The sequence below is a fragment of the Trachurus japonicus genome, chromosome 21 (assembly GCF_045865225.1).
Source record: "Trachurus japonicus isolate A0001 chromosome 21, Traja_1.0".
Classification (NCBI taxonomy): domain Eukaryota; kingdom Metazoa; phylum Chordata; class Actinopteri; order Carangiformes; family Carangidae; genus Trachurus; species Trachurus japonicus.
This window is the reverse complement of record NC_140927.1, coordinates 15,308,026-15,333,919: the sequence shown is the minus strand read 5'-3', so window position 1 is coordinate 15,333,919 and position 25,894 is coordinate 15,308,026. Positions and strand designations below refer to the sequence as shown.

Here is a 25,894-nt window from a genome sequence, read left to right as displayed (position 1 = left end):
GCGCTCCCGCTCCTGCTTTTATTGATCGCCGAGACGTCGGCCGGTGGTCGAGCTCGATCAAAGGCCGACGTCTCGGCGATATCTTGCCAATGAGCAAACGCTCTCCATGCGACGTCTTGGCGACGGAACTTGATGCGTCGGGAATACGTCGGCACGACATATGTGTGCTATCTGGGATGTATTTAGTTTTCCCTAGATTTAGCGATAATTTGTTTATATTAAACCACACATGAAGCTTGGCCATTTCCTGATTTACTGTTTCCACAAGTTGGCTCAAGTCACCCTCAGAACAAAAGATATTGGTATAATCCGCAAATAATATTAATTTCAGGATATTAGAGACTTTGCATATATCATTTATATCCAGTATAAACAGTTTTGGGCCCAGAACTGACCCCTGGGGGACCCCATAGACTGTCCAGGCAAGTTGATGTGTTATCACCTATTTTAACATATTGGGATCTCTTGTGTAGGTAGCTCTTATCCCACTCCAGTACTACACCTCTAATGCCATATCTCTCCAGTTTAGCTATTAAAATATCATGGTTAATGGTGTCAAATGCTTTTTTCAGGTCTATGAAAATACCTATTGAATGTAGTTTTCGGTCAATAGCGTCAGTAATGATTTCCACAGACTCAGTTAGAGCTAAGGCAGTCGAGTGGTTCCTTCTGAATCCATATTGGCTGTCATATAGCAGTTTGTGTTTGTTGATGAAGTTGTCTAGCCTATTATTGAAGAGCTTCTCTAGGATTTTCTCTAGATTGGTCTGTAATTGGTAAACTCGTGTGTGTCCCCATTCTTAAAGTCCCCCTCCTGCGACCCTTTTTGGTCATTTTAAAACCAGCTCATTAGCAATGCGCCTCTGGAGGGTGGGCGGAGACTGCGCTGCTCTGCACCCGCCCAGCCACCTCCTCGCACCCCCCCCCCCCCGCCAAGCCTTTCACCTCTGAGCCAGATGCAGAGCTTGTAGCACTAGTGCCCTCCCCTGGAGCTGTGACACGTCAGCTCCAGTCTCCCTGAAACTGCCAGTTTGCGTCTGCCATTGGTTCACAGCAATTTGAAGGCAGAAAAACTTTTACACTTCCTTTTCTGCTGATATGTCCTCTAACACAAGAAAAATGCCACAGGAACATCTGAAAAGCACGAAAAACACGATTTTCATGGGAGGGGGTCTTTAAACAGTGGCACAACTTTGGCAACTTTCATTTTGGTGGGAAATGTCCCAGTTTGAAATGACAGATTGAAAATGTATGTTAGCGGTGCAATGATACCAGGTAAAACTTTCTTAATTAGCCTCATGTCAAAATCATTAACATCAGTAGATGTTTTTGCTACACACTTGTTGACCAGGTGTCTAATCTCTGTGGCCTTCACTGGTGTGAGAAACATTGAGCTAGGATTTCTGTCTCCGTCCTTATCAAAGTGGTCCCAGTGTAGGGGTGAGTCAGGAATGTCCTTGGCTAGCTCTGGCCCAATATTTATTTATTGATTGAAACTATTTGTTATGACTCCCGGGTTATCTTCCTGCCTGTTGTTATACTTGAAGTAGGGAGGGTAGCTTGGTTTTATGCTTTTATTATTAGTCACGTTGTTTAGAATATCCCATAGTTTTTTAGTAGCCTAACTCATGTTTTCTGCTAGTAGATTGCTGTAATATTCTTTCTTGCGTTCATTTAAAATGTTATGTAGTTTGTTTCTATACCTTTTGTATTTCACTTCTGACTGGGCCGTTCTTAATTTTAGGAATTGTCGATACAGAGTGTTTTTTTTCCTGCAGCAGGCATTTATCAATGTTTTAGTGAGCCATGGTTTCCCCTCCTTATTCTGATTTGTGCGTCTTTTTTTCACAGGACAGTGTCTGTCATACAGTGTTTTAAATTTTTGCAAAAAGGAGTCATATGCATCATTCACATCTGTTTCATTGTAAACATTGTTCCAGTTTTGCCTCAGTAGTTCATTTTTCAGTGTATTCATTCCTTCTTCAGTCCTGACCCTAATGTACTGTATGTGTTTTTGTTCGGTGTCTGTCTCACAGTGTATTTCCAGTCATAGATAGCAAAGATTGGTAGGTGGTCACTTATATCATTTATCAGGAGTCCTCTTGTTATGTCATTAACGTTAGTAAAAATATTATCAATTAGAGTTGCACTGTGTGTTGTGATTCTGCTAGGGCGTGTGATGAGAGGTTGTAAGCCCATTGTATACATCATATTAATGAATTCATTGATTACCGTGTTTTGTTTTGGATTGAGCAAGTCAATATTTACATCACCACAGATAAAAACTCTCTTTTGGCTTGTTTCAGAGAATATTTCTCCCACACATTTATTGAAATCTTCTATTTTTGAGTCTGGTGCTCTGTAAACACAGCTTACAACTATATTTTTACCTTTCGTCACACAGATTTCAATTGTCACACATTCTAATAAGTGATCAACAGCTTTAGACATGTTTTGTACAGTCTCATACTTGATGTTATTGTCAATGAATAGGGCCACTCCTCCTCCACCTTTGTTTCTCCTGTTAACACATACAAGATTATATCCATCCAGGAAAAAATCTGTGCCTTTGTCTTCATTAATCCATGTTTCCGACACCGCAATGATGTTGAAAGGGATTTTGAAATGATTTAGGTAATCCTTGATGTGGCCGAAGTTGGTGTATAGACTCCTGCTATTAAAGTGAATTAGAGACAGTTTCCCATCCATCTCAATGCTGTCGTTGTACTGGTCTTCAGTATAGTAGGCTACTGGCATTTCTCAGTCATGTTAAAATAGAAGTGATTATCCAGGTCAATTCCTTCATTCGGGTCAGATAAGGTATGATTCAGATTTGTAATCAGCTCCACACTTTCTTGCTCAGCAATCCTTTCAGATATTCCCATCGTACTTTCAGACTGTGTAAGAACCATTGAGCTTTGCTGTGCTGTAGTTATGGAGTGTTCGTGAGCCATACCTTAGTTGTCGTATTTCTCCAACTCATCCTCACTCCTGATCTGGATTATCTTGACTTCATCTGCTGATGCTCCATTTGTTTTGATGTAGATTCTGCAGTTTGCCGTCCAAGTGTGTTGAATCTTGCCCCCCTTCTTCAGTTGGCGAGCTTTTCTGGCGATGTCTGCGTTCTTTTTGGTGAGGTTCTCGTTGATATAGACGTCCGAGCCTTTCAGCTTCCTGCCCTGCTTCAGCAGTGCAGTCTTGTATTTTCTGTTGGTGAATCTCAGCACAACAGCCCGTGTTCCAGCATCTCTCCTCCGGGGTCAGAGGTGACATACTTCAACGTTGTTGAAATTCACATCGATGCCTCTGCCATTCATACCCCCCCTTCCTCCCCCCATTCTATACTCCCCCAACCTCCCCCTCCCCCCAACTCCCCCCCCTCCTCCCTACTCACCTTCCCCCAACCTTCCTCCCCGTCTTCCTCATCCCCCCTCTTTCTCACCTCTGCCTCCCCCCAACCTTCCTCCCTCTCCTTCCTCACCTCCCTCTCCCTTCTTCCTCACCTCCTTCCCCAGCCTCCCTCTTTCCTCTCTCAACCCCTCTCCCTCATACTTCCTCCCCCTCCTAAACTTCCCAATCCTCCCTCCCTATAAATCTCACCCTTCTAATACCCCTCCTTTCTTACCTCCCTCACTCCTAACTTCTAAACTTCCTAACTTCCCTGGCAACATTTAGTAGCTAATTGTTGTAGTGATGTTTGCATTTTCGTTTTTCCAGTTTTGCCTTTTTCTCTAATTCAGAACTTGACACCACATGTCAAACCTTCTTACTCTGGTTTGTAAAGGGGAGTTTGAGATCATGATTGAAAGTAAGAGGCTGAGATGACAAGCAAGGAAAGGACCAGGAAGTATAGGGAGAGGCTGAATGAAGATCCTCAGAGGAGAGACAAGTATGGTTATTTGAAAAATGATTTTACTTGAGTTGCACTAAAAGTGTGACAGAATTGAATACAGAGAAATCTAATTTTAACTCTTTATCCTGTATAAAAGTGACATTTTAATTTTGACTTGAACAAAAATGTAATGAATTTTAAGATAAATTTGAAAAAGTAAAGTACTAAGCCAGGACAATTTTGTTTACATGTTCATGTTGTGTTGCTAAATGTTAAAATAGCTCCCAAGTCTTTTTTATGGGAATGTTAGTTTCTTCTTCTGACTTATTGTACAAAAAACATTTGAACTTGAAGTTGTAACTGTATTTTAATGAATTGTTAATGATTTTGAAGGTTATGAAAATTAAAAACAATTTGAACAAGAAATAATAAATGTGACTTTGTAACAAAACATGGGCACATATATGGATGAATTGAAGCTTCATTAGGTTTTATACTAATTATAAGGAATATAGCCCAGCCGTTTAGGTAAAGTCCCTATGTGTACATCTTATAATAGGGTAATGACATGATTATGAATTTTTATTGGTTACTTTTGATGTGGAAATATAATTAGTACAAATTGATAAGGATTATGCATATGTGTCTTACCTGGCAAACAATCTCTGAATTAAATATTAATATTTAAAATGTTGTCACACCAGTGGACAATTTTTAGGACAACCACATAAACAAGTGTAAAAAAAAATCTAAAATAGATAAGGAATTGGTAATGAACACATTCAATTTTGAGTTACTCACATATAAAGCAATACAATAATGTGTCATTTGACATACATTTTAGAAATATATTTTTTTCCACTTTGGATTTGAGTTCACGTCAACCACCCATATATAATAGGCCTACCAGTTTTATTTATCTGAAACTTGCTTTTATATGTTCATCATTACATCTGAAATGTTCAATTTTTGATGGAAAATAAATATTTAAATCAGAAATAACCTTCTGATATCTTCAAATCTCACTTGTGTGAGTATGATGGAACATTTAGGCTTGACAAAAACAGTGACTTGAGTCCTATCGTGATATATCGATATCGACTGATATGAAAAAAATTATCGTGATAGGATTTTTTCTCATATCGCAGCCCTAGTCTCATATGTTGACTGGTCTACGGCGTGAAGAACAGGCTCTTGTAGATGCAGGGTTACAGTGTGTGTGTCTGTGTCAGCGCTGTACACAGACACACGCACACATGGGAGCGTCGGAGCAGTGAAGTGAAACAATAACCTGCAGATCACCTCAGCTGACGTGAACTGTGAGTCAGAGCAATAAAACTTTAAGAGTAAAAAAGCTAAATATTCATCAAGATCCATAGAAGGAGATCCTACTGTATTTTACCAAAATAACAGATGAAGTAGATAGCTGCCTATTCCTCTCACTGCAGGTACCCTAGTCCTAACTAATGCAGTCTAACATTGAACAGAGAGGCATGAACATCTTTATAATGAAAATATTAGAATAAAAAAATATGATTAAAATAAAAATAAAATATTAATATTCTTTAAAATGAAATGGACACTTGGACAGAATGGTGTTTCTGGAGAGTTATAGGAAAACAACAACAATGTAAATCAAACCAAGCTGTGGGCTTGTGAACCGTCTCACTCTCAGTGAACATGAAGTGAACTCATGTCATCCTCCCAAACTGAAGCCTTTCTCTGTAATTCAGGATTTAGTCAGGATGCTCCTCCAACTGGCAGCATCAGCACGCTGTGTTAGTGACTGTGGAGCTTCCTACATGCCCCCTGCTTTCAGTTCAGTCCTGAATCTTTATCATTAAGTAAAATAAAATAAATGCTCTGAGAACACATCATTTAGTCGATGTAGGGATGAAGGTGGGCCGCGTACATTTTTTAGATTGTCAAGTGGAAAAGTTTGGGAACCCCTGCGTTAAACTTTCTCGCATGAAAAAATATTAAAACTTAATAAAGTGACGTAGGCTACTGTAGCAGTGCTACAGCAGGAAATAAAGTAGGCAGGTTAGGTTGTGGCCTTTTTTGTGAACCACAAAATATTCAACAGCTAGCAGCTAACATGTTCATCTCTTGACTCGCTCCCACTGAAAACAGAAACACAGACCTGTGGACCGGAACCGGACGGACCGGAGAGCTCGTTGTCCTGGTGGACCGCGTCCAGCTCCGGGTCCTGGTTCTCCTCCTTTATCATGTTGTAGTCCTGGTCAGACGGGACCTCCTCTTGGTGCTTTTCCACTAGCTCAGTACAGCACGGCTCTACTGACTTTGGTTTTATCCTCTTGTCCTCCAGCCCCTCCTACCTGGTACCTGCTACTTCTTTGGTAGCGCCTCAGCTCTGGTTCCCTGTAGACACCACCATTGACTCCCGTGGTAAGCATTTTGCGCCCCGACTGGCAGGATATGGGTATTGCAAAAGTGCCCAGAAAACCCATGTGTGTTGCCCACTTGCTTCTAAATTGATGAAAACGGCCGTGTTTTTGTTTTTAGGTGTCTTGGTAATATCAAATTACACTTAATTTGTTTATTATAAAATGTAGATTGAAACATTCATGTAGAAAACTGTTTTTTTTTTTTTTTTTTACTCGCCTATATGTAATGTTTATCTGGCCTCAATATGATGCTATTAACGTGGGTGATCTATAAATGTCCTGAAATTATTGAAAATACCCAGGGGTGAAAGTAAGCCGGTACGGTCCGGTACTGCGTACCACTAAAAGATTCAGAGGCGGTACGCAGTACCAGGAAGATCATGAGAGAGATAAAAATAAATAAATAAAATAAAAAGTAAAAAAAAATAATAAATCTAATTTCACATGAATTCCCTGTGGTTTGAAATGATTTCTGTGAAATTGTCTCGGTTATTATTATAACACATAGTGTTACAAGATCCCGACCCGATCAAAGACAGAGACATGATCTACTTTCTGTGCGCAGCAGCGCTGCGCCCTGAGACGTCAGCACCACCTGCAAGCAGCTGCAGTGTGCAGCTGTGCACCGCGGGACGCGCCGCTCGCTCACTGCTGCTGAAGACTGAACCTTTTTTTCCGGTACCGTGAAACTTTGCCCTCAGCGCGTCGTGGAGAGTCCTGTCGGGACCGACGCGGACGTTACACGCGTGCCAGAGCACGCGCTGGGTCTTGGTGCGGCTACAGTCGAGCTCGCGGTCTGTTTATGTGAGCGCGGCTCCAGCTGCTCGGTGTCGCCACAGCGGTGGTGCGCGTTTAGACCATAGTAGGCTACATCCATGATGGTTTCAAGCAGAGAAAAAACAAACGTGTGTAAAAACAAAACGGAGCTGAAAAATGAAACAATAAGTCAGTTTTGCACCAGTCTGTGGAAACAGCCTAAAAGTGAATGAATGACAGCAACAGTTGTATCATTGAACTACTGGAAGATAAAAGTAATGACTACATGACTTTCCGTTTGTGTGTGGGCATATTTACCATTTTAACTCTGTTTTTACTTAATTGTTAAACCACAGTAGGCTAGAGCTTAAATACAAGTTTGATGAGAAACTGTTATTTATTTATTAAATCAAGTAGCCAATTTAGAAGCACATGTTTTTTTCTTCTAATTAAATCGTGGTATTGTATATGTATCGAGAATCGTGGAAATTTACTAGTATTGGTGTCGATATGAAAGCTCCAGCCTCGATGGCGAGACCGCAGGCTGTTTGCAGGCTATGATATGTTCTTTTTTATTTATTATGGGGATCAATAGGCTACCTGACATTGTCCTGGGCCAGTGGTTAGAATGGTGGGGCCAGCGATCTTCAAAATTTCCTTTATTGTCTACCCCTGACCCAGCCTTCGAAACGTGTACCACGTTTAACGTTTGTTGTAAAATGTCCCAATTAAAATCAGTAATAATAACAATAATGCAGAGAAAAATAACTTTTGGTAATAGTACCGGCAAGAATTTAAAACTACTTTCACCCCTGAAAATACCGCACTTGCTCATTCACCAACAATGCAGAGATGTCAGTTCTTGGGCACTTTTGCAACACCCATATTCCGCCATCAGGAGGCGCTTCCATCGGACCAATGCGTGTCGTTACTCTGCTTGTCTGAAGCTTTCAGTCTGGTCTGAAGAGCCTGGTGATGCGAGGCTGGTTCCAAGCGAGCCGAAGCGATACTAAACGTGACGTCAACCGACTGCCTTCCCCTGATTGGCCAGAGCGTCGTCACTGGAAGACGAGTGAGTCTCTGGAGCATGGATCTATTATAAGACACATGATAAGATGAACATCACACCTGCTCCATTTCCTTTTCATTAGTGTTTACAGATCTTTAAATGAAACACTGAAACTCATTTGTGTTTGTTGTCAGAGCTTAAATAATATGCTCAGACACAAACTTCCAGAAGTATTTGTGGTGTATTGATGTGTTGATGAAAAGAAGTGATCACCGCTGACACGCCTTCACTTGTATTCAAAAAGAGTTTATTTACAATAGGCCTACCATAATTTGCTATTGGAGCTTTAGGCTACTCGAAGTCCACATCTAAATGCAATCAATAACCAATCACTTAGTGTTGCAAGATAACTTTAGATATCAGGCTGATTTTGTGATTGCATCACAATGTTATAATGTAAAGTGTTTTAAAGCTAGCAACATTATCAAAACCCTAGTAAAGCTACTGGGGTTAGCTTGCCTAACCATAACCATGAATGAAGAGCTAAATATATTTCTGTACTTGTAATGTCCAGGTTAGTAGTTTTTAAGTAGCAGCATAAACAACTGGCCTATATGAGCACAAAGTTCATGCATTGTTTACACAGTTTTCTTACTCTTTAGCACTGGGAATAGCATGTTTGTGGTAGCATTGCATGTTGTTACTGTTACCATCACTTGCCTACTTGTGGTAAAATCAATACGGTTTTTAACAATTACTGCTTTGACCGCAGCACTTTAGTTGTCAGCACTCACCATGAGTTCAAATAGGGGCCAAACACTTGCTTTCTCCAATGTCATCAATGGTGTGCAGGGGAAATGAATGAGTGGCTGGGTCAAAGTGACCCAACCACTTGCAATAAATCAGACATTTATTTCTTCCCAGGGATGAATTACAATAACTTAAAACTAAAATTAGGTTTAAGCTTTTATTTGCACTGTAATGGTAGATGTAATCTCAAACCAGAGACACTTGGCAGAACAAACAGCACAGATAAACTGTAACAAAATGTAACCAGCAAATGTGACCTTATTTGTGACAACACTCCTTATGTTTTTGTAATAATCTGCCCTTTAAGATTTTAGCCCATTTAAAACATCTATGTCTTTGTGGGGCAGAATATGTGGAGTTCAGGATCAAAGTATAAAAGTAGGATTTCTCAAGATACCTTCAGTTCTATAAGTTACTGTAGCTCTAGTTAGTTTTTTGACATCCTGGTGTAAAAGCTGTGTGGTCCGGGTCTTATTGGGCCCTCAGAGGCGCGAAAGACACATTCACTGACACAATGGAGAGGAAAATCCAAACCTCCATTCCTGAGACTCTCAGTTAATGGATATGGACATTTTTCAGATGAGTAGCCTAACTAAAAGGAACTGTTCTGAATCACCACCACCAGGTGTCAGCACAGCACCACTGATCAGATGAGCCACAACCTATGAACCATGTGCATTGGTATTTGTGCAATGAAGCATTTCAGTACCTTTTAGAAAAGCCCTCTGATTTCACATGTAATTGCAATAAACATGTGATTGTGACTTTTTTTTTTTAACACAAAAACAAATAAATGGCTTTGAGTGATAGTGTAGTTTAACCTGGTGCACAAATCTTACATGTTGGTGTTACATTTAGCTCAATATCATGTGAAGTCACTACTGTAGATATAAAATGCCAACAAAAACTGGTAAATATCTGCCATAGACTGCCATTTGGTCAGTGAGGACACAAATATACTACAAAACACGCCAGGGTAATGTCTGTAACTTACACATTTTGTTAGACAAACCGTCCAACTCCTAATGCTTTGTAGTTTATCTTTATAGAGCACACAAATCTTCATATCCAAACTTGTAAGTTTTACTCCTTGTAACATCAACAAGTATTATTATGTATACTAGGATCATTTATACATTGAAAGCAGTAGGCTATTGTGGTGATGAGTGGGAAAAAGTAGTTACATATCAAACAACTTCCACACAGAGCAGACAGACACTCAGATCCTTTACGGCACAATATTTATTCAACAATATACAGATTAATTTCTCTACATATCAGACTGATTTTCAGTTTTTTATATTTATCTTGCTCTCACCTTTGTACATTTGGTATTTACAAGATTTAAAATAAGTCTTTCTCTCCATTTATACAACATCAATAGTACAGTGTTATCACATCTTACAGCAGCTTCCCTCGAAGCATCTATATTAGATTCATCACTGATAATCTTTGTTTACATTTCATACACCAGCTGACGTCTTTGAGCCACAGAGCAGCAAACTGACAGAAGGGCTCAACATGCACCAAAAGTCCAGTTGTGGCTTTCTCTCTCTGTGAGGGCAGTCAGATGACAAATGGATGGTCCCTCTCATTTCACCCGCATGAGAGGTCCCTCGCTCTGTAGCACCACCACAGGGTGTATAAACATAATTGTTGAATTGGGATACTGTTGAGGACTTGCACCTTAAAAACCAGCTTAAATGCATCTGCCCCATCCCACCCAACAAGGATCAATGAAAGCCTGTTTATCAAAAATTAAAAAAAAGGAAAAATAAAAGGGGAAAAATGTTGCATAGAATCAATTCTGACCTCAAGAACAGAAATTTTGGTGGTGCCTTTTATTTTTTAAATGTGGCATCTTGATAAACTCCTGAGACCTTCCAGACCCCGTAACTTTTTTTTTTTTTGGTTTTGAAAGGAAAAAAAATAAATAGCTGTACCCTTAGACTAACAAAAATAGCATTGTGTTGGATGTGACATCACATAGAAGTACTACTTTAAAGAGACTAAAACCCTGCATTGAGTGTATACACATTTGCACATCTATATATATCATTTCAATAACTATCTTGAGGAGAGAGGTGGATGGATTAAAGTGCATTATACTGTATGAAAACAAAGCCCACAGTTATCACATGCAGGACAGGAAATGAACTTTGTCCACCAGCAGCAGTGGCTGACTGAGCACAAAAGGAGACATTTTCACCTCCAGAAATATTTTTTGTTTTGTTTTTTTGAAACGTAAGAGGACCATGTGAGGATAATTCAGCCAAAATGAATGGAAGATTTAAAAAAAAAAACTAAAAAAAATCAGCCACAGCCAATGTTTCACTGACGTTTGCTGCCTGGTGTTCATTTCCCGCCCTGAACACATGCAAATAACACCAGACACTGAGGGGTTAACTCTAAGTCAACATACAGTACCAACATGGCTGCTGGTAATCTCGGTCAGGGGCACTCATATTTAATGACATGAACACATCACCAGTTTTTTAAAAACAGCAAAAAGGTGCCACTCAACTCACAGCAAAATACAGCAAAGTGGGAACACGGCTCGCTGAGAGCCACACAGCACAAGGATGACAGCAGACAAACCAGGTGAGAGTGTGAACTGTAGCTACACTCCTCTCTTGTTCGTCTTCCTCCTCCACAGTCCAGTCCAGCAAGAGGAGGAAGAGGAGGAGGAACGATGCGTGAGGCCAAAGAGCCGTCGATCAAGGCTTTTTGGCCTGAACTGTTTTAAGGCTAAAGCGCACACAAGGACTCACTCGGGACCAGGAGCAGCAGCTGTGTAGGTTTCTAGACCAGCAGGAGCATGAGCGTGTGAGATTTTCACTGCAGACTGAACTGACTTTTATATACATCAAATCATTCAATCCTCATTTTTCGACGAGCACATAAGCAAGACGTGGTAAATGCAATACAACAGCAGACACCTACAGTACACAGACGCATAATATACTGCTTTTACATGTGAACAGCAAAGCTCAGTAATGATTGTGAAAGTACAGTGTGGCGCGGCGCACACCGTGATGAGTGAAAAGAAATTTCATGGCAAAAAAAAAAGAAAAAAAAAAAGGTGAAGCTGCATCTAAGGGCACGTTGAGCCATACGTCCAAACATCCCTTTTATTGTGCCTTAACTTTAAAATAAGACAAGTAAACTGAAAAAAAGAGGCATTGTAACATAAGACACCCAAGCAAAAAAAAAATCCTTAAGGAGAGGATGTGTGTTGGCACATCTGGCAAAGACGAGACTTGGGTTTGGCTTGTTGGCTGTTTCACGCAATCCGAAACAGCAGTGCTTTGCAGGGGCACTAAACATGCGGACAAGCGCCTGCACTGTTGACGCCATGAGTCAGTCTGGGCAGGGAGCACTACAGAAGGCTAGCTAGCACTGTGCGCAGATGTAGGCATTTAACAACAGAGAAGATCCCACTCCATGCACATGAGGATAAAAGAAAAATTGCACTTCCAAAATCATTACATAAAAAAAAGAAGAAGAAGAGATAAGCAGGACATTTCTAAGGGAACTAAAATAATCAGGTTAATCCCAGTGTGGTTGTTTGATATATGACAGAAACCTGAAGACAGTCGTGTTCTTGTTTTGCAGCTAGATTTTTTGTGCATGATGTGATTGAACTGAAATGCAGGACCAGATATTCAGTCACAACTCTTAACACAAACAGACAAAGATTTTACAGTGTCATTACAGTTGCAGTGCGAAACCATATCGGTTCCCCACTATATAATCCCCCAACCGGTGAAGCGCTCCAGTTTCAAACCTTATTGGGGTCTTTAAATCCTGCATGGGATTGGGAGACAAGTGTCTGAGTGGCAGGTTGAACACACAATGAGGTAGAACAAAATGTTTCATGAGCATCCAATCAGAGCACAAAACACGAGGTGGTAGTGGTGGTGGTTTCCACTGACTACGACAGTGACTAGAATGAGCCTCCGGGGGGCAGTAATTCACCAGCTCAGACATGACACCACACAAACGCCTCAAAAACAGACCAACCAACCAACCAGAGTGATTTCAGGTGGAAAGACCCATTCAATAGTTTAAACCAGATGAACAAACCATTATATAAAATACAGTCATCGCTTTCAGCTTCACACACAAACCTACAATGTTTAGATACAGTTCTCCTGCCAGATTCAGCTTCAGATTTCAAATCAAGTCACAAGACGAACTGTTTCCTTTTGTGGTTTCAGTTAAAACTCTGGGGCAAGACGAGCCCTAACCACATTCTGGTTTGGTTTTATAACAATCGTAAAAGTTTTGATTTTACTGATCAAATCAGTTGGTTATTATTAGAATTTCAGAATAAAATGAAGGTTGTGGGCTGAATCACTTGAGTCTGACTGATTTTGACAAAATCATTGTCAAATTAAGTGAAGAAAAAAAAACCCCAAAACAAAACAAATGCTACCTTCTTTGGATTGTAATAAAAAAAAACTAAACATTTAAAGATTTTTTTTTTTTTCATAAAATCATTTTTGCCTGATTAAAAAAAAGCAATTAACGAGGAAGATGATCAGCAAGAACGATTGCACGTGAGCCCGGGAATGAAAAGGGAAGGAATGGAGAGAAAGAGCAATCATCCTCACTCTTCTCTGCATGGGGAAGTGTTATTGCTGATTCATGTTGACTGATTCAGTCAGGAACTCAAAAAATCTGAAATGTCATGTACCCCCTACAGCTAGCGTGGCTTCCTTACGGCTTTTCTCTCTACGTTTCCTCCCTTTCTATGTGGAATACTCAGCTTGGTTCAGACGGGAGGATGCTGGACTCTTTTTACACTCCACTGTAGACACAGCAGTGAACAGTCATGACTCGCTGCTTTTTTCCTGTTGCCTTCTCAGTAACTGCATGATTGTAAGTGTAATGGATGTTGAAAGGGAGGAGACACAACTCACACACGTGCACACCCGCACGCACGCACGCACACACACACCAACACAGATAGGTAGACAGAAGTTGTCGGAGGAGGGCTGTAAAGAGTTGCAGTGAAAATCTGCATGAGGGTGTGTGTTTTGAGTAGGTATTGTGTGTGTGTGTGTGTGTGTGTCTGTGTGTGTGATTGTGTGTCTTCTGTGCCCTGCGCTGCATGTTAGACCTGTGATATGATCTGCATGTTGAAGCTGGGGGAGCGGGACTGCTTGGTGAGGGGCGCTCCAGGAGACAGCAGGTCCTGGGCGTCCTCTGGCCTGATGAGATGCTCCTCTTGCAGGCTGATGGTGGAGTGGCGGTGGGAGCCTCCCGCTGGGAGCCCTCCTTCCTTGTCGGAGCCTCCCAGCACCTCCTCCCGCTCGTCCTCGCCTCCGTTCAGGTTGAAATTCATGCAGTCAAAGGACTTGCTGGAGGACGTGCTGCCAGTCCGCACCAGCGCTGGCCCCGCGGGGAAGCTCAGGTGCTTCTTTATGGGGCTCAGCTGGATGGCGTCCAGGGTGATGCTGGCTGGAGGCGACTGCTGCCTCTGGTGATGCCTCCTCACGGCGGCCTGGTGGTCCGCAGACAGCTCTGCCTGTTTTTCTGCCGCCCTCTCTCGCTCCCTCTCCTTCTCCCGCTCTCTCTCTTTCTCCCTGTCCCGAGACAGTCGGGCTGTGATGGCTTTTTTGATGCTGCTGCTGCTACTGTTCAGGCTGCCGCCCCGCTGGCCCATGCTGCTGCCCGCCTTGGTGCCGCTGGGCTGGCTGCTGTTGGACGCCCCAGAGGAGAAACCCTCGTCCGGGTCGTTGACGTTGAAGGAATCCTCCCCGCCGCTCATACCATCAGCATCTGAACATGGACATGCAAGAACACAAAGAAAGAGAGAGCATGGTAGACAAAGAGAATAGTGAGTGAGGCAGACAATGATAAAGGTTATGCTGACAAAGTTGAATATAATTCGACTGTGATGAAAATTTTACATTAAGTCCTGTGGAGAATATATTATGGAAGCTCTTAAGTGATTTTTCTTTATTTTTAATTAATCTTTTTGCCACTATTATTTCAATCAGGGTTTTTTTTCCATCAGTATGAACATCTTTCAGTGGTCGTTTTCTTCTGGAGGGAAATAAAAACAAAGATGAAATTATATTCATAATGTATTAGGTTATGTAACCTGTTACATCTCTTGGCTATAAATGTATTTTTTAATTATTGAGAGTATTCTTAGTAAATGTTTTTTGTGGAAGAAAAAAAAAGTTGAAGTTAATAAGTTTTGGTGACTACAAAAACAAAAAAAATAGGATTGATCCTAATAAATAAATATTCACTTGCCTTTCAGGGCTCAATTAAGAATTTAAAAAATAAGAATTAAATAAATATTAATATTTTAGTGCTAACACTATTAACACTATCACTATTAATCCAGGAAAAAGGCAAAACCTTTGCTGCTGATACTTAACTGGCAACAAACTAATTCATCTGAGCAATAACAATAATAACATTTAGGGTTCTGATAAATAATTTAATAATGAGTAAGCTAGATCATTTGGCAGCACAGTGACACTCAACAGAGCACAGTGCTTCATTAGCTCACTCATTATTCACCAGACATGGGAACAATTCAATATAGTGTAGAGTGACCTTGAGCTCTGGTGGTGCAATCCAGATTGACTAAATCTGACTATCTGTTTGTTTAGGAAAAGTGCGAGTTCAATAATTTTCCCAATATACAGTAAGTGGCTTATTCAATAAATATTAAACACATTGATTAACCTCTGGTGACAACTTAGTAGAACTCTCCAGACACACCAATGACACATTACTCATTATCGTTCATTTAAAACTTCATCGTTGATTTGTCATTGGCTATTTGAGAGCTGGAAGAAAAATGGAAAAAAAATGATAAATTAAGGGGGGAAAAAGCATGTTACTGACAAACAATATGCAGGGTAAAGCCTGTTAAAAGAAGAGACAGAACTGTGCGTGTCTCCGTCATGCATCGCTGGGACAAGCAGAACTGGACGACAGGGAATCACAGGCAGCACCAGAAAAAGAAATGGAGAAATCGAGAAGAAAAGGTCTGGACTGACATGCACATAACATGAGGAGAAGACGCATGCTCTCCTGCCCCGTCCCCTCGTTTCTCCTGTAACACCGGCCCAGCGGTCACATGGTTGACCGGGCCGAGACGAGCCTGCCAATCTGTGTGGACCGCTGAGGCGAGTCCATTCACCTCATCAGATCAGTAGCACTCCAGTTAGAGCTGACAGCCCACCAGGCTAAATGGGCCAGGCTGCCAGCCGTCACAAGCTCAACCCAGTTCTAGATGAAGAGTGAAAAGCTCAGAAGTCCAAACGCTGCACATACAGCCGAGGCTGAAGGACTTTTTGCGAGGTCTTTATCCTTCTGACTACATTTTACTTACATAATGCCGCTTGCCATTGGTTTGCACTCATTTCAGTATTCCACAAACAACAGCGTGCAGAGGTTAATCCACTGCAGTAAACAGTGAGTTGGCGTAATTTTGTAGCAATTAAGCAGGAACCATTTTAAAACTCTTTTCTGATAATTGAATATTTCCAGAATATAAAATAAAATGAAGGGGAATCCTAGGGGGGAAAAAACAATAATAAAACAATATCTAGTTAAATGGTTTTGACATGCAGCCACAACTAAAGGCCATGCATTTAAAAAAGAAAGTACAGTAATTGTACATAAACACTGAGCGATCACTCTTCTAAAATAGTTACTGTTGTTCTCTCTAAAGTGGGTGGCAGGTTCAATCACCTCTGCTGCACCAAGTTCAATGAAAGATCGTAGGAAGAGGACAGGATGGCAAACACTGACCGTAAAGCCAAGGAAGGAGCCGATCTTCTGTCATTTCAAAGGATCTGAATGATGTTTCAAGACCACGCATGGAAATGGACAAACATTCAACAAGACAAAATGGGCCGTATCATAGGTCCTGGCAGTGGCGTAGCTTTTCCTGTACAAAGTATCGTTTGTTTTTTTGTTTTTTTTTCGACTTTGACAACATTCGGTCGATTCATTGGGCCTTGCCATTTGAAGTGTTAGTGTCAGAAGGTTTTGTGTTATTGCGGAAATTTTTCGAAGCTTGCTGTAGCGTGCACATGCATGATGAAGGGCTCGTTCCCACTCACTGAGCTGAGGAAAAAGACACGTAGTGTGCTGTGCGACACAAACTTAGTATATGGTAGAGATAAGGCTGCTGGACTAAAATGGAAAGCCTCTTCCTGCAGAATGATGGCAGCAGATGGGTGCTGCTGGCCTGAGTGACCAAAACCTTATGGTGCTGTCAAACACTGTGAGGGGGCAGTACGAGAACAAGATGTCGGGTACTCTCTGCCAGTTTTGTAAAAAAAAAAAAAAAAAAAAAAAAAAAAAGAAGGATGTATTTTTCCTCTTAACGCTACGGAAAAAATAAATCCATGACACCAATTATCAGAGATGGAGGGTTGAGAAAGCCCAGAGTAAAAGGGTCAAGCTGCAGGTTTGGCACTGAACATGCTCAGTGAGTGACAAGGGCGGCAGTCTAAAGTACACTGGAGTAGGCATGATGAGGATAAAGAGGATATGGCATGATGACAGGCCCCATGCAAAATGGCCACTAGCTGCACTTCCTTCAAACCCAGAATAGGCGACTCTTCCACTCTTCGCTGAGATGCAAAATAGCAGTAGTCTGGTAGCAGAGGGGTATTTGGCTGAGGGTCTCAGACTGGATGAGTTAGTATACTCTGGGGAAGTGAAGAGGAGGCCAGAAGGGGAACGGCAGAATTAACCCCCCTCAACTTGAAGAGGGGCAGAAGGAGGAGGAGGAGGAGGTGTAGGAGGAGGATTGGGAGGATGCAGATCGAAGGTACACCTCCTCCTGAGATCCCCTCTGCTCTGGGCGTCTGCCCCTTTCCCCTACCCTCAAGTGTGATGGGGGGAATGATGCTGCTGCTGCTGCTGCTGTGGTGGCTGTGAGCCCGCCCTCCTCTTTCCTCTTGGGCTGCTGCGTCCCAGGGAGAGTGGTGGTGGTGGTGGTGGTGCTGGTGCTGGGCGAGGCTAGGAGTATTGACGTTGAGGCTCAACTCGGCTTCGGTTGAGTAGTCAAAACAATCTGGGAGTCAACAACAAAGACGGGGAGATGCGTTTCTTTAGTGGCAGCAAGCCTCAACCGATTCCGGTCTCATCATGGGCACAGCAGGCCAAACAGTGGTCTGTAAATTCATGTGCAGATAAGGAAATAGAGAGAAAAAAAAGGCTGCAATAATGTTTTAAAAACCAATTGCCCCATTAAAAGTCCATCTACAGGCACCATTTTGTTGTGAGTTTCTCTTCAAACACAAACCTTCGTTTTAACTGGTGATACGAAGCACAGCACAGACTTAATAGACAAAACAAGCAAAAAAATAAAATAAAATTAAGAGCAATAAGAAACAGTGAGTGGCACAAGCACTGCAACACAGAGACTATATGACCACATTACATACAATAACTGCCTTGAAACACCATTTGGATGATGCTAATGGTGCATTTAGGTTACACAAGAAAGAGGTTTTTCTTCTCATTGATAGGGACAAACACCAGAAAAGTCATTTTCTCACCAATTAGATGCCTCTTGTGGCCTTTGACAGATCAAAAGAACAAAAAGTAACAGCTCGTCAGGTTAACTGGACACTGGTCTTTCCTTGTACAACTTTCTTGCCCACCTACCCCAGGGTGCTAAATTACTAATGAGGATGACAAAAAAGGGTATCGCAATGAATCTACCGTGCCGTCACATCTACTGAGATCTCTCTTGTTCGCTTCGCTGTGTGCTGCAGCCATGATGGCAAGTTTTCCTCCCGCTGCTCCCGGGCATCTAGCCTTACCCTCTCGTTTCCAGCGGTGGCGCCGTATGGACGCGGTGGTGATGGCCGAGATGGAGATGCGGCTGATGGTGGGCGTCACCTCCACCTGGAGCACCTTGCGCCCCCGCGGTTCGTCGGGAGCACTTTCTGGCAGCGAGTTCTTCATGGCGTTCCCGAGCTGGAGGTCACACACACAGACAGAAGCAGAGCAATATGCTGTTAAATGACTGAAGCACAAAGCCATGGCAATATTTATGGCAGATCAAAAGCATTGATTTTTTCTTAAGTATTTTTATTTGACTTGGGCTCTACAGTTACTGTGTATAATAAACTCAACGCAGACGACACCGTTGGTCTTACCAGGAGCGGCTGGGAGTAAAGCTCCAGCTGAGCTCGGTACAGAATGTCCTCCAGTGCTTCCCGGCCCATCTCCCACTCTCCATTGTATCTATGAAAAACACAAAACACAAATGTACAAACATGGGCATGTAAAACAAAGTCATGTTGTGAACTCATTTAAGAAAACAGTGTCTGACACAATGCCTTGATGTGTGACTCACTTTCCCATGAAATATTTTTAGTTATTAAGTAATGCCTGTGGCCACAGCGATTACACCTCGCTGTTTTGAAGACACAGGTTGGACAAACATTGGTGTGACAGAGTCACATTTTATAGATAATGATGACACATCATGAGAGTGGGATGAAAGAAACAACACCAATGAATAAATTACATAAGCCAAAACCACCTTTTGTGTTCTCAAGATGTCACAACTTTTTTTGAAGTCACCATCACCGTGACCTTTGACCGCCAAAATCTAGTCACTTTGAGTCCAAGTAAACATTTGCACCAAATTTGGAGAAACTGGCCCGAGATTTTATGGACAAATTTCTTTTGCAAAGCCAAAATCGAGTTTTGTCTTTTTTTGTGAGGTCACCTTTTTTTTTATTTTTTACCTTTAACGACGAAATCTAATCAGGTCATCCATGAGTGCTAGTGAATGTTGGTGCCAGATTTGATAGTGCCACGAGAATGGGACGCACGTACATACAGACAAACCAGAAACAATAGTCTCCAGGTCTGGCCCGTGCTGATGCGGAAACATAAAAAGCACGGCCGCACGGCTGAACTCCCTTTGATCCGTCCCTGCACATGCAACAATCACACAGCCAAGGACAAATGCCTGGGGTTCCTTTTAGACTCAAGATGAAAAGAGAGGGATGAATGGGCAGGTAAAAACAGACTCTCTGATGTTGCGAAGGCTAGAAAAAAAGAAAAAAAGAAGAAGCTCTAGACGGTATACAAAAAAACAAACCCCCCCAACAACAAAAAAAACAAACATACAGTATTTGGCCTCTGTGTCTCTACAGTATTTGTCTCTCCCTCTCTCTCTTAATTTGGCACTACACTGCAGTAGCATTAGCGAACATATTAACCTAAATCTCAGAGTGTCCTCCGCAAATGCCAAGCTGTGGATTCATGTTTATCTGCCCTTCACGTGCGCCTGCTTGGGCCAAGGGTGAATATGAGAGCTCCAGCTGGCACTGAGGTGACCTATGGTAGGGATTACGAAAAAGGCTATTATTCTCACACTCTTTCTCTCTCTCACACAGTCAGGATTTTTTCAGGGTTTTTTTTTTTTTTTGACTGGTCCAATCTCCTGATTGCTGCTGTGTACTCTCATGGGGGTGATGAGGCAGAATGCATACTCAGTCCCTCCCACTCCCCTTGCTACACCATCCTTAACAGTGGTGATTCCAGTCACTATATCAGGGGATCCATCTCTGAGGATGAGCTGTCATCGAGGAGCAGTAATCAGCTTTGCAACGACTGTCCTCATAGGGGATGAAATCACCTGCTCCCACAATGCACTGCCGATGTAATCGGTCTGTACAGTGGGGAGCTGCTGTCCTTGGTCGAGAGCTTGCATACGCTGTTAGGAAATTTTCTAAAACAGAATTGAGACTGTCCTCATTAGAGATGTCCCACAGAGGCAAATAACAAATATGAGAAATATTGTGTTTGCTTTTTCATAAGGGAACAGATAATAATCAGTTTTAATTATGCAGCACCTCTCAAAACAAAGTCACCAAGTGCTTTACAAAAGACAAACAATAAAAAACATTAAAACGATTTGAAGTTTTTACAACATTGGAAGGAGAAAATTCTTTTAAAAATTACGTAAAATTATGTCTTTAGAAATATGTCTGAAGAGCTATTTGTCAATCTAGTCTCTTAAGGGAGGTTGTTACACAGAGTGGGCACCTTATTAAAAAAGGTGCAGTCACACCAAGTCCAGAGCCAAGATGTTGGAATCGCTAACAGAGGTTTGACTGAGGACCTCGGGCTGCAACTGGGAACAACTTGCCATCGGAGCTGTTGGAGACCTAAAGCGACCGGTGTCGAATACACCTGGCTGATTGAACATGGCAGGGGAGAGTGAGACTATGGAGGTGTCAGAAACAGTGTGAGTGTGTAACATTTGTTGACCTATTCCACTGGCATGTTTCTATCTGAGATTAGTTATTACCTAAATCTGCAACTGCACTCTTCTTTACATAGCTTGTACACAAGTTTCAGCTCGGTCTGGTTAGTACCAGCAGCAGGCGGCTGTTATCAGTGGTAAAACTCACTGTACACTACTAAGCACAAAGCTCAGGATGTAAAATTAGCCGGAGAAGATAGTTGAGTATTTAGCTCCTTTAAAGAGACCAACTCCTGTGGGAAATAGGTCCTTCAGGAGTTGGTAGGAGCTAAAAACAGAGCTAGAGGAGGAGAGAGTGAGTACTTCCACCACGTGGCCGGAAACACAAAATCTAAAAAATGATGATGTTACTTTGTAAATGCTGGATGAAAAAATACAGAACTGTTTGCTTAAAGGGTGATGATATGTTGATGTGTTCAAAACTTGTTCTATCAGATACATACATGGCGTGATAAACAGCAGTCAGCATCTGCACCATGAACTCAGGGTCCAGCAGCACGCGGTTGCATGGTTCCCTCCAAAGCTTCTGTTGTTGCCGGGGGAAGCCACAAACACACAACCTGAGGAGGTAAAACACATAAACAAGCAATGAGTACGGTGAGTAAAGTCATCCTGAATGAGGCTCAGGCACAGGGAGGGGGATTGGGAGGTGATGTTCAGACTTAAGTTCAGAGTTGTTTTGCCGTTTCAAATCTCAGTGCCCCTAAACCGCCTTAGGAAGAAGCAGAGGTTGGAAAAAAAAGAAACATCAGTTGCTAACTGAGTAAACTAAACAAAAAGGAAACACATCAAACACTGACCAGGGGGAGTCAAATTTTAACTACTTTACACCTTTAAAGGTCGGGCAAAGTTAGACCATGGGAGAGCGCATTGTTCTCATGCTCTAAAATCTTCATAGCCACAGTTTGCCCTCTGTCTAGACTAAGCTTGCTTCAGGCGTTGTCTGACTTCTGGCTCGCAGTAGGGAAGTCTTCATATCCTGAGCCGTCTGCAGATCCTGTTCACTGTCTCATAGTGTGAATTCCACATCGATTCTCTCCCCTAACCCTGGGGTTTCCAAGGCAGACAGACTAAGACAGGTATCCAGCTGTGATGCTTTCATTTGGCCAATCACACACACAACTGAGATCTAATGAAATCGCTATAATAAAATCCTCCCGCAAAGAGGACGGTCGGTATCGAGGTTAGCGTATAGCCACAGGGTAGGGGAGGGGATTTAATCCTCGTTTCAGGAGAGCGTGTAATGAAGGTAGATGAAGGGAGAGGGAGGTCACTAATTGTGTACTAAAAGGACAAAACTGTGGGCAAAAGGGCAAAATAAAAAGAGAAAGAAAATAAAAAATAGACACATGTGCTTTACTTGTGGGTTTTTTTTCTCACCTTGTGCTCATTCTGCAGACTGACTGGTAGGAAGATAGGGGCATGTAGACCACAGCAGAGTTGTAGCACAGCATGAGGAAACACAGCACTTCAAACCTGAGAACCATTAAACACAACAATACACTCTTATTATGGTCCAATTAAATATTTTAAGAAAGAAATTTAAAAAGTTAAGATTTCATTAACCCAATATCAGTTGAATCTCAGCTCATCTACTTTTGTTTACAACATTTTCTAACATTTTGTTTTTGACACCTTTACTGGAGACAATTACACAGACTTCATCAGGCAATTTATCAGCTCTGTGAACTGTTAAATAGCCTGATAAGCACAGTGCTTACATCGCAAGCTTCGTCCATTGTAAGCGATTTCACTGTATGTTAGAGGCATAACCTAATATACTGCAGTAATCATCTCAACACACACCATGTCAATACTGCAGGTCCACCTCAATGCAGAGGGTCAAAATGCACGTGTAAAGGCCATATTGACCATGTGTGCCGAAGGAGGTTAAAAAATGGCCCTGGCTGCATATTATCAGGAGCTCTGGGCTTTCTCCTAAGGCCCAGCCACAGAAATAGATTTCCTGATAAACTGCGAGGCCTGGCTCCGATGAAATCCATTCAGGATATTTATGATGCTCTACAGTATGTTCATTGTAGCCGAGGGGCCTTGATGCTCCGGAGAAAACACACAGGATGACCAGCGTTATCGGCGCTGCCCTTTTGTTATCAGCTCTGGTAGTGTAGATGTGCATCTGCCTCTGCATGTGTCACTACAAACAAACTAATGTACAAGAGTGCAACGCTGCTCATTTCAGTGCCACTGAAAAAAAGAGAAGTCTGGCAGGATTCCCGCATGCTTCACTGCTATGCTAATATTATCATTCATCTACAGCAACAGAGAATATGCGAGAGCCAAAAAAGCTTTCAGGCTTGCCGGGTCTGGCCAGAGGGGGCTAAATGAGAGTGCAAGGTTATACTTTGATCATCTTAAAAGGTGTTTTTCATCTCACAGGAAAGGACTGGTTGTAAGGTGAGATAATATTATTTTTCTTAAATGAGAATTCCCGCCTTGCGGTTGTATACCTGCCTCCACCAAAACACCTTTTCTGTTCTTGAGATATCGCCTTCTCACAGGAAAAAGTTTTATAAAATTATTTTGACCACCGATATCTATCCAGAGTCCTGGTGAAAGTTTTTGCCAAAATTTGAAGAAGTTCCCTCAAAGTATTACGGATATTGTCCAGGGATGAGACAGACGGACAACGTACAGACAACATGAAAGCAGAACATCCCTGACTCTGACAGTCATTGCTGTAGAGGCATAAAAAACTGGATTGTACTGTATTTAAAGTTGGATTCAGTCTGCTGACGCCACGTAGATGATTGGCTAACAGCGCCTCCTCTTCTTTTTCCAAAAACCGAGCCGGTTGTCATCCTCTGTTAACTCCCTCTAGACTTTGCAAATGCCTCCGACCTGCTGTGATTTAATCTCTGCTGTGTGTGTGTGTCTAATTACTCCCTCTCTGATAGCAGCTGGTTGAGTCAGAGAGCCATACCTGTTCTGAGCTGTGAAGGTCTCTCTCTGAGGGTGGAGGCCGCTGTACACCACTCGGATCAGGTCATGTTGACAGAGAGCTCCCTCTGTCAGCGCTATGGACCCCAGACTAGAGGGCTGCACACACACACACAGACACACAAAAGATAAAACAAGGATGATTAAACAGTTGCTCATAATGTTGGCTTTTACACGTCAGTGAACGAGATGACGCGCCCTTCAGACTGGTTAATTGAGAAACTGGGGTCTGGGCTGTGCTCGCATGGAGAGCTGCTGTGATTAGTGTTTGTTTGTTTATTACAGTGAAATGAGATTACAGCTGGACCTCTGCCAAACTCACACCTTTGACCGGATCACTGTACCTGGCAGCACTTGACTTCTTTCTGTCAGGCTCATTCATCTGCTTCCAAACTTGGGAACAGAGAGATTTTAGTTGATAAATTGCTGACTGTACAATACCTACACTGAAATCCATGTGTTAAAAATTCTCTCCGTCTCTCCTGCAAATTCCTTCATGCAACATTAAACCCAGGATTTATGCACTACAGTGCTCCCTTTCAACTGCTTAATCTGTGTTTCTATTTGAGTCTCTCCGCTTTCTTAAAAACACTGACACCTCAGTTTCATGCAGTGTTTTATGACTCTAAGATCACCTCCACTAACATTATAAAAAGCAATTCACCTTTATGAACCCAAACATTCATCTTGTGGCAAAGAGTCAAGATGTTAATTATGGATGTTTCAAACTAATTTCTCTAAAAATTAACACATCTAAATATAGAAAACTCAACTGGTGGAAATGTATTTCAAAACAGTCTACATAGAGTCTTATTTTCATGTAGATCAAAACCTTGTCCAACTTTTGACAAAATGTTATTCCACTTTCCATCTTGCTGATTTACAACATCTTGATATTAGCGTGGGGACAGGGGGCTGCTTTCTCTGTAAAAGGCCTTTAATGCAACTGTAAACTACTGTTGTACATTCATATTATATGAATAAGTAAATCAACCAACTATCTCTGATGAAGTGACTAGTGAGGATAACAATGTTTAATGCTTATTTGAGTAGTCACGCACATCCCATCAAATGACAGTTTTTATTTCATCATCAATGACCTAAACTGATCATGAGACGCACAAACACTTCTGCTTAAAATACCTCATATAACCTATCCTGATTGAATCATAAGGAAACTGTCACCTGATCTTCATCATAGTAATATACCGTATACATTTTATGCATCAATAGCTCAGTCCCTTCAGTTCCATCACCTCTGTATACTGGTTTTTATTATATGATGTGGCAAAAATGAAACTCTTACTTTGCTGAGTAAACCAGAAAGAGGAAGAGAGACAGGTAATGACTGATCTAAATTTATGTCCAAGTGAGAATATGTCACAAGGCCACTTCATTCCCGTGATGTTCAGAGCAAAAATCTCCCCTAAATTGAATTGATATTCTGTCCTAAGTATCTTGGGCAGAGGAGGGGAGGATGGATTAATTCAAAAAGAGACTGGAGTGTATGCTAATGCTGCAGGCCTGGGGATAAGGCCATGTGACGTGCAAAGCTGTACTACAGCCTAGGAAGCTTGTTGTGATTCATGCACACACACACACACACTCACACACTCATACACACACTCCTCCTGTCTCCCTGCTTTCTTTATTCTCTCAGCATGGAGGAAAGAGCCTCTCAAGCTTGTAATTACAGCGATAAATCGCCTACAGCACACACTGTTGTCTCATCAACACACACACACAGAGGATCCGACTGAAGGCCGTCGTAGTGTATGAAAGTATCCAGCACACTCTGCTCTGTTTTCAGGTAGCAGGATTTAAAAAAAAAAAAAAAAAAA

General features: G+C 41.9%; 1 protein-coding gene across 3 annotated transcripts in view; it reads right to left on the bottom strand.

The window, feature by feature from the left end:
- Positions 1–10,039: 10,039 nt before the first annotated feature.
- The window catches only part of LOC146964911 (hyccin 2), a 42,773-nt gene continuing 26,918 nt past the window's right edge, over positions 10,040–25,894 (bottom strand). For 2 of the 3 annotated variants that reach the window (XM_085765826.1, XM_085765825.1), the window contains exons 7-13: positions 24,037–24,152; positions 22,476–22,571; positions 21,539–21,655; positions 18,970–19,057; positions 18,631–18,787; positions 17,685–17,876; positions 10,040–14,602 (exon numbers count right to left, since the gene is read on the bottom strand). In XM_085765826.1, coding sequence (XP_085621952.1) covers positions 13,935–14,602; positions 17,685–17,876; positions 18,631–18,787; positions 18,970–19,057; positions 21,539–21,655; positions 22,476–22,571; positions 24,037–24,152 — 1,434 coding nt within the window. In that variant the 3' untranslated portion in view covers positions 10,040–13,934. The remainder of the gene's footprint in view (positions 14,603–17,684; positions 17,877–18,630; positions 18,788–18,969; positions 19,058–21,538; positions 21,656–22,475; positions 22,572–24,036; positions 24,153–25,894) is intronic. The other variant, XM_085765827.1, reaches the window with a different exon arrangement.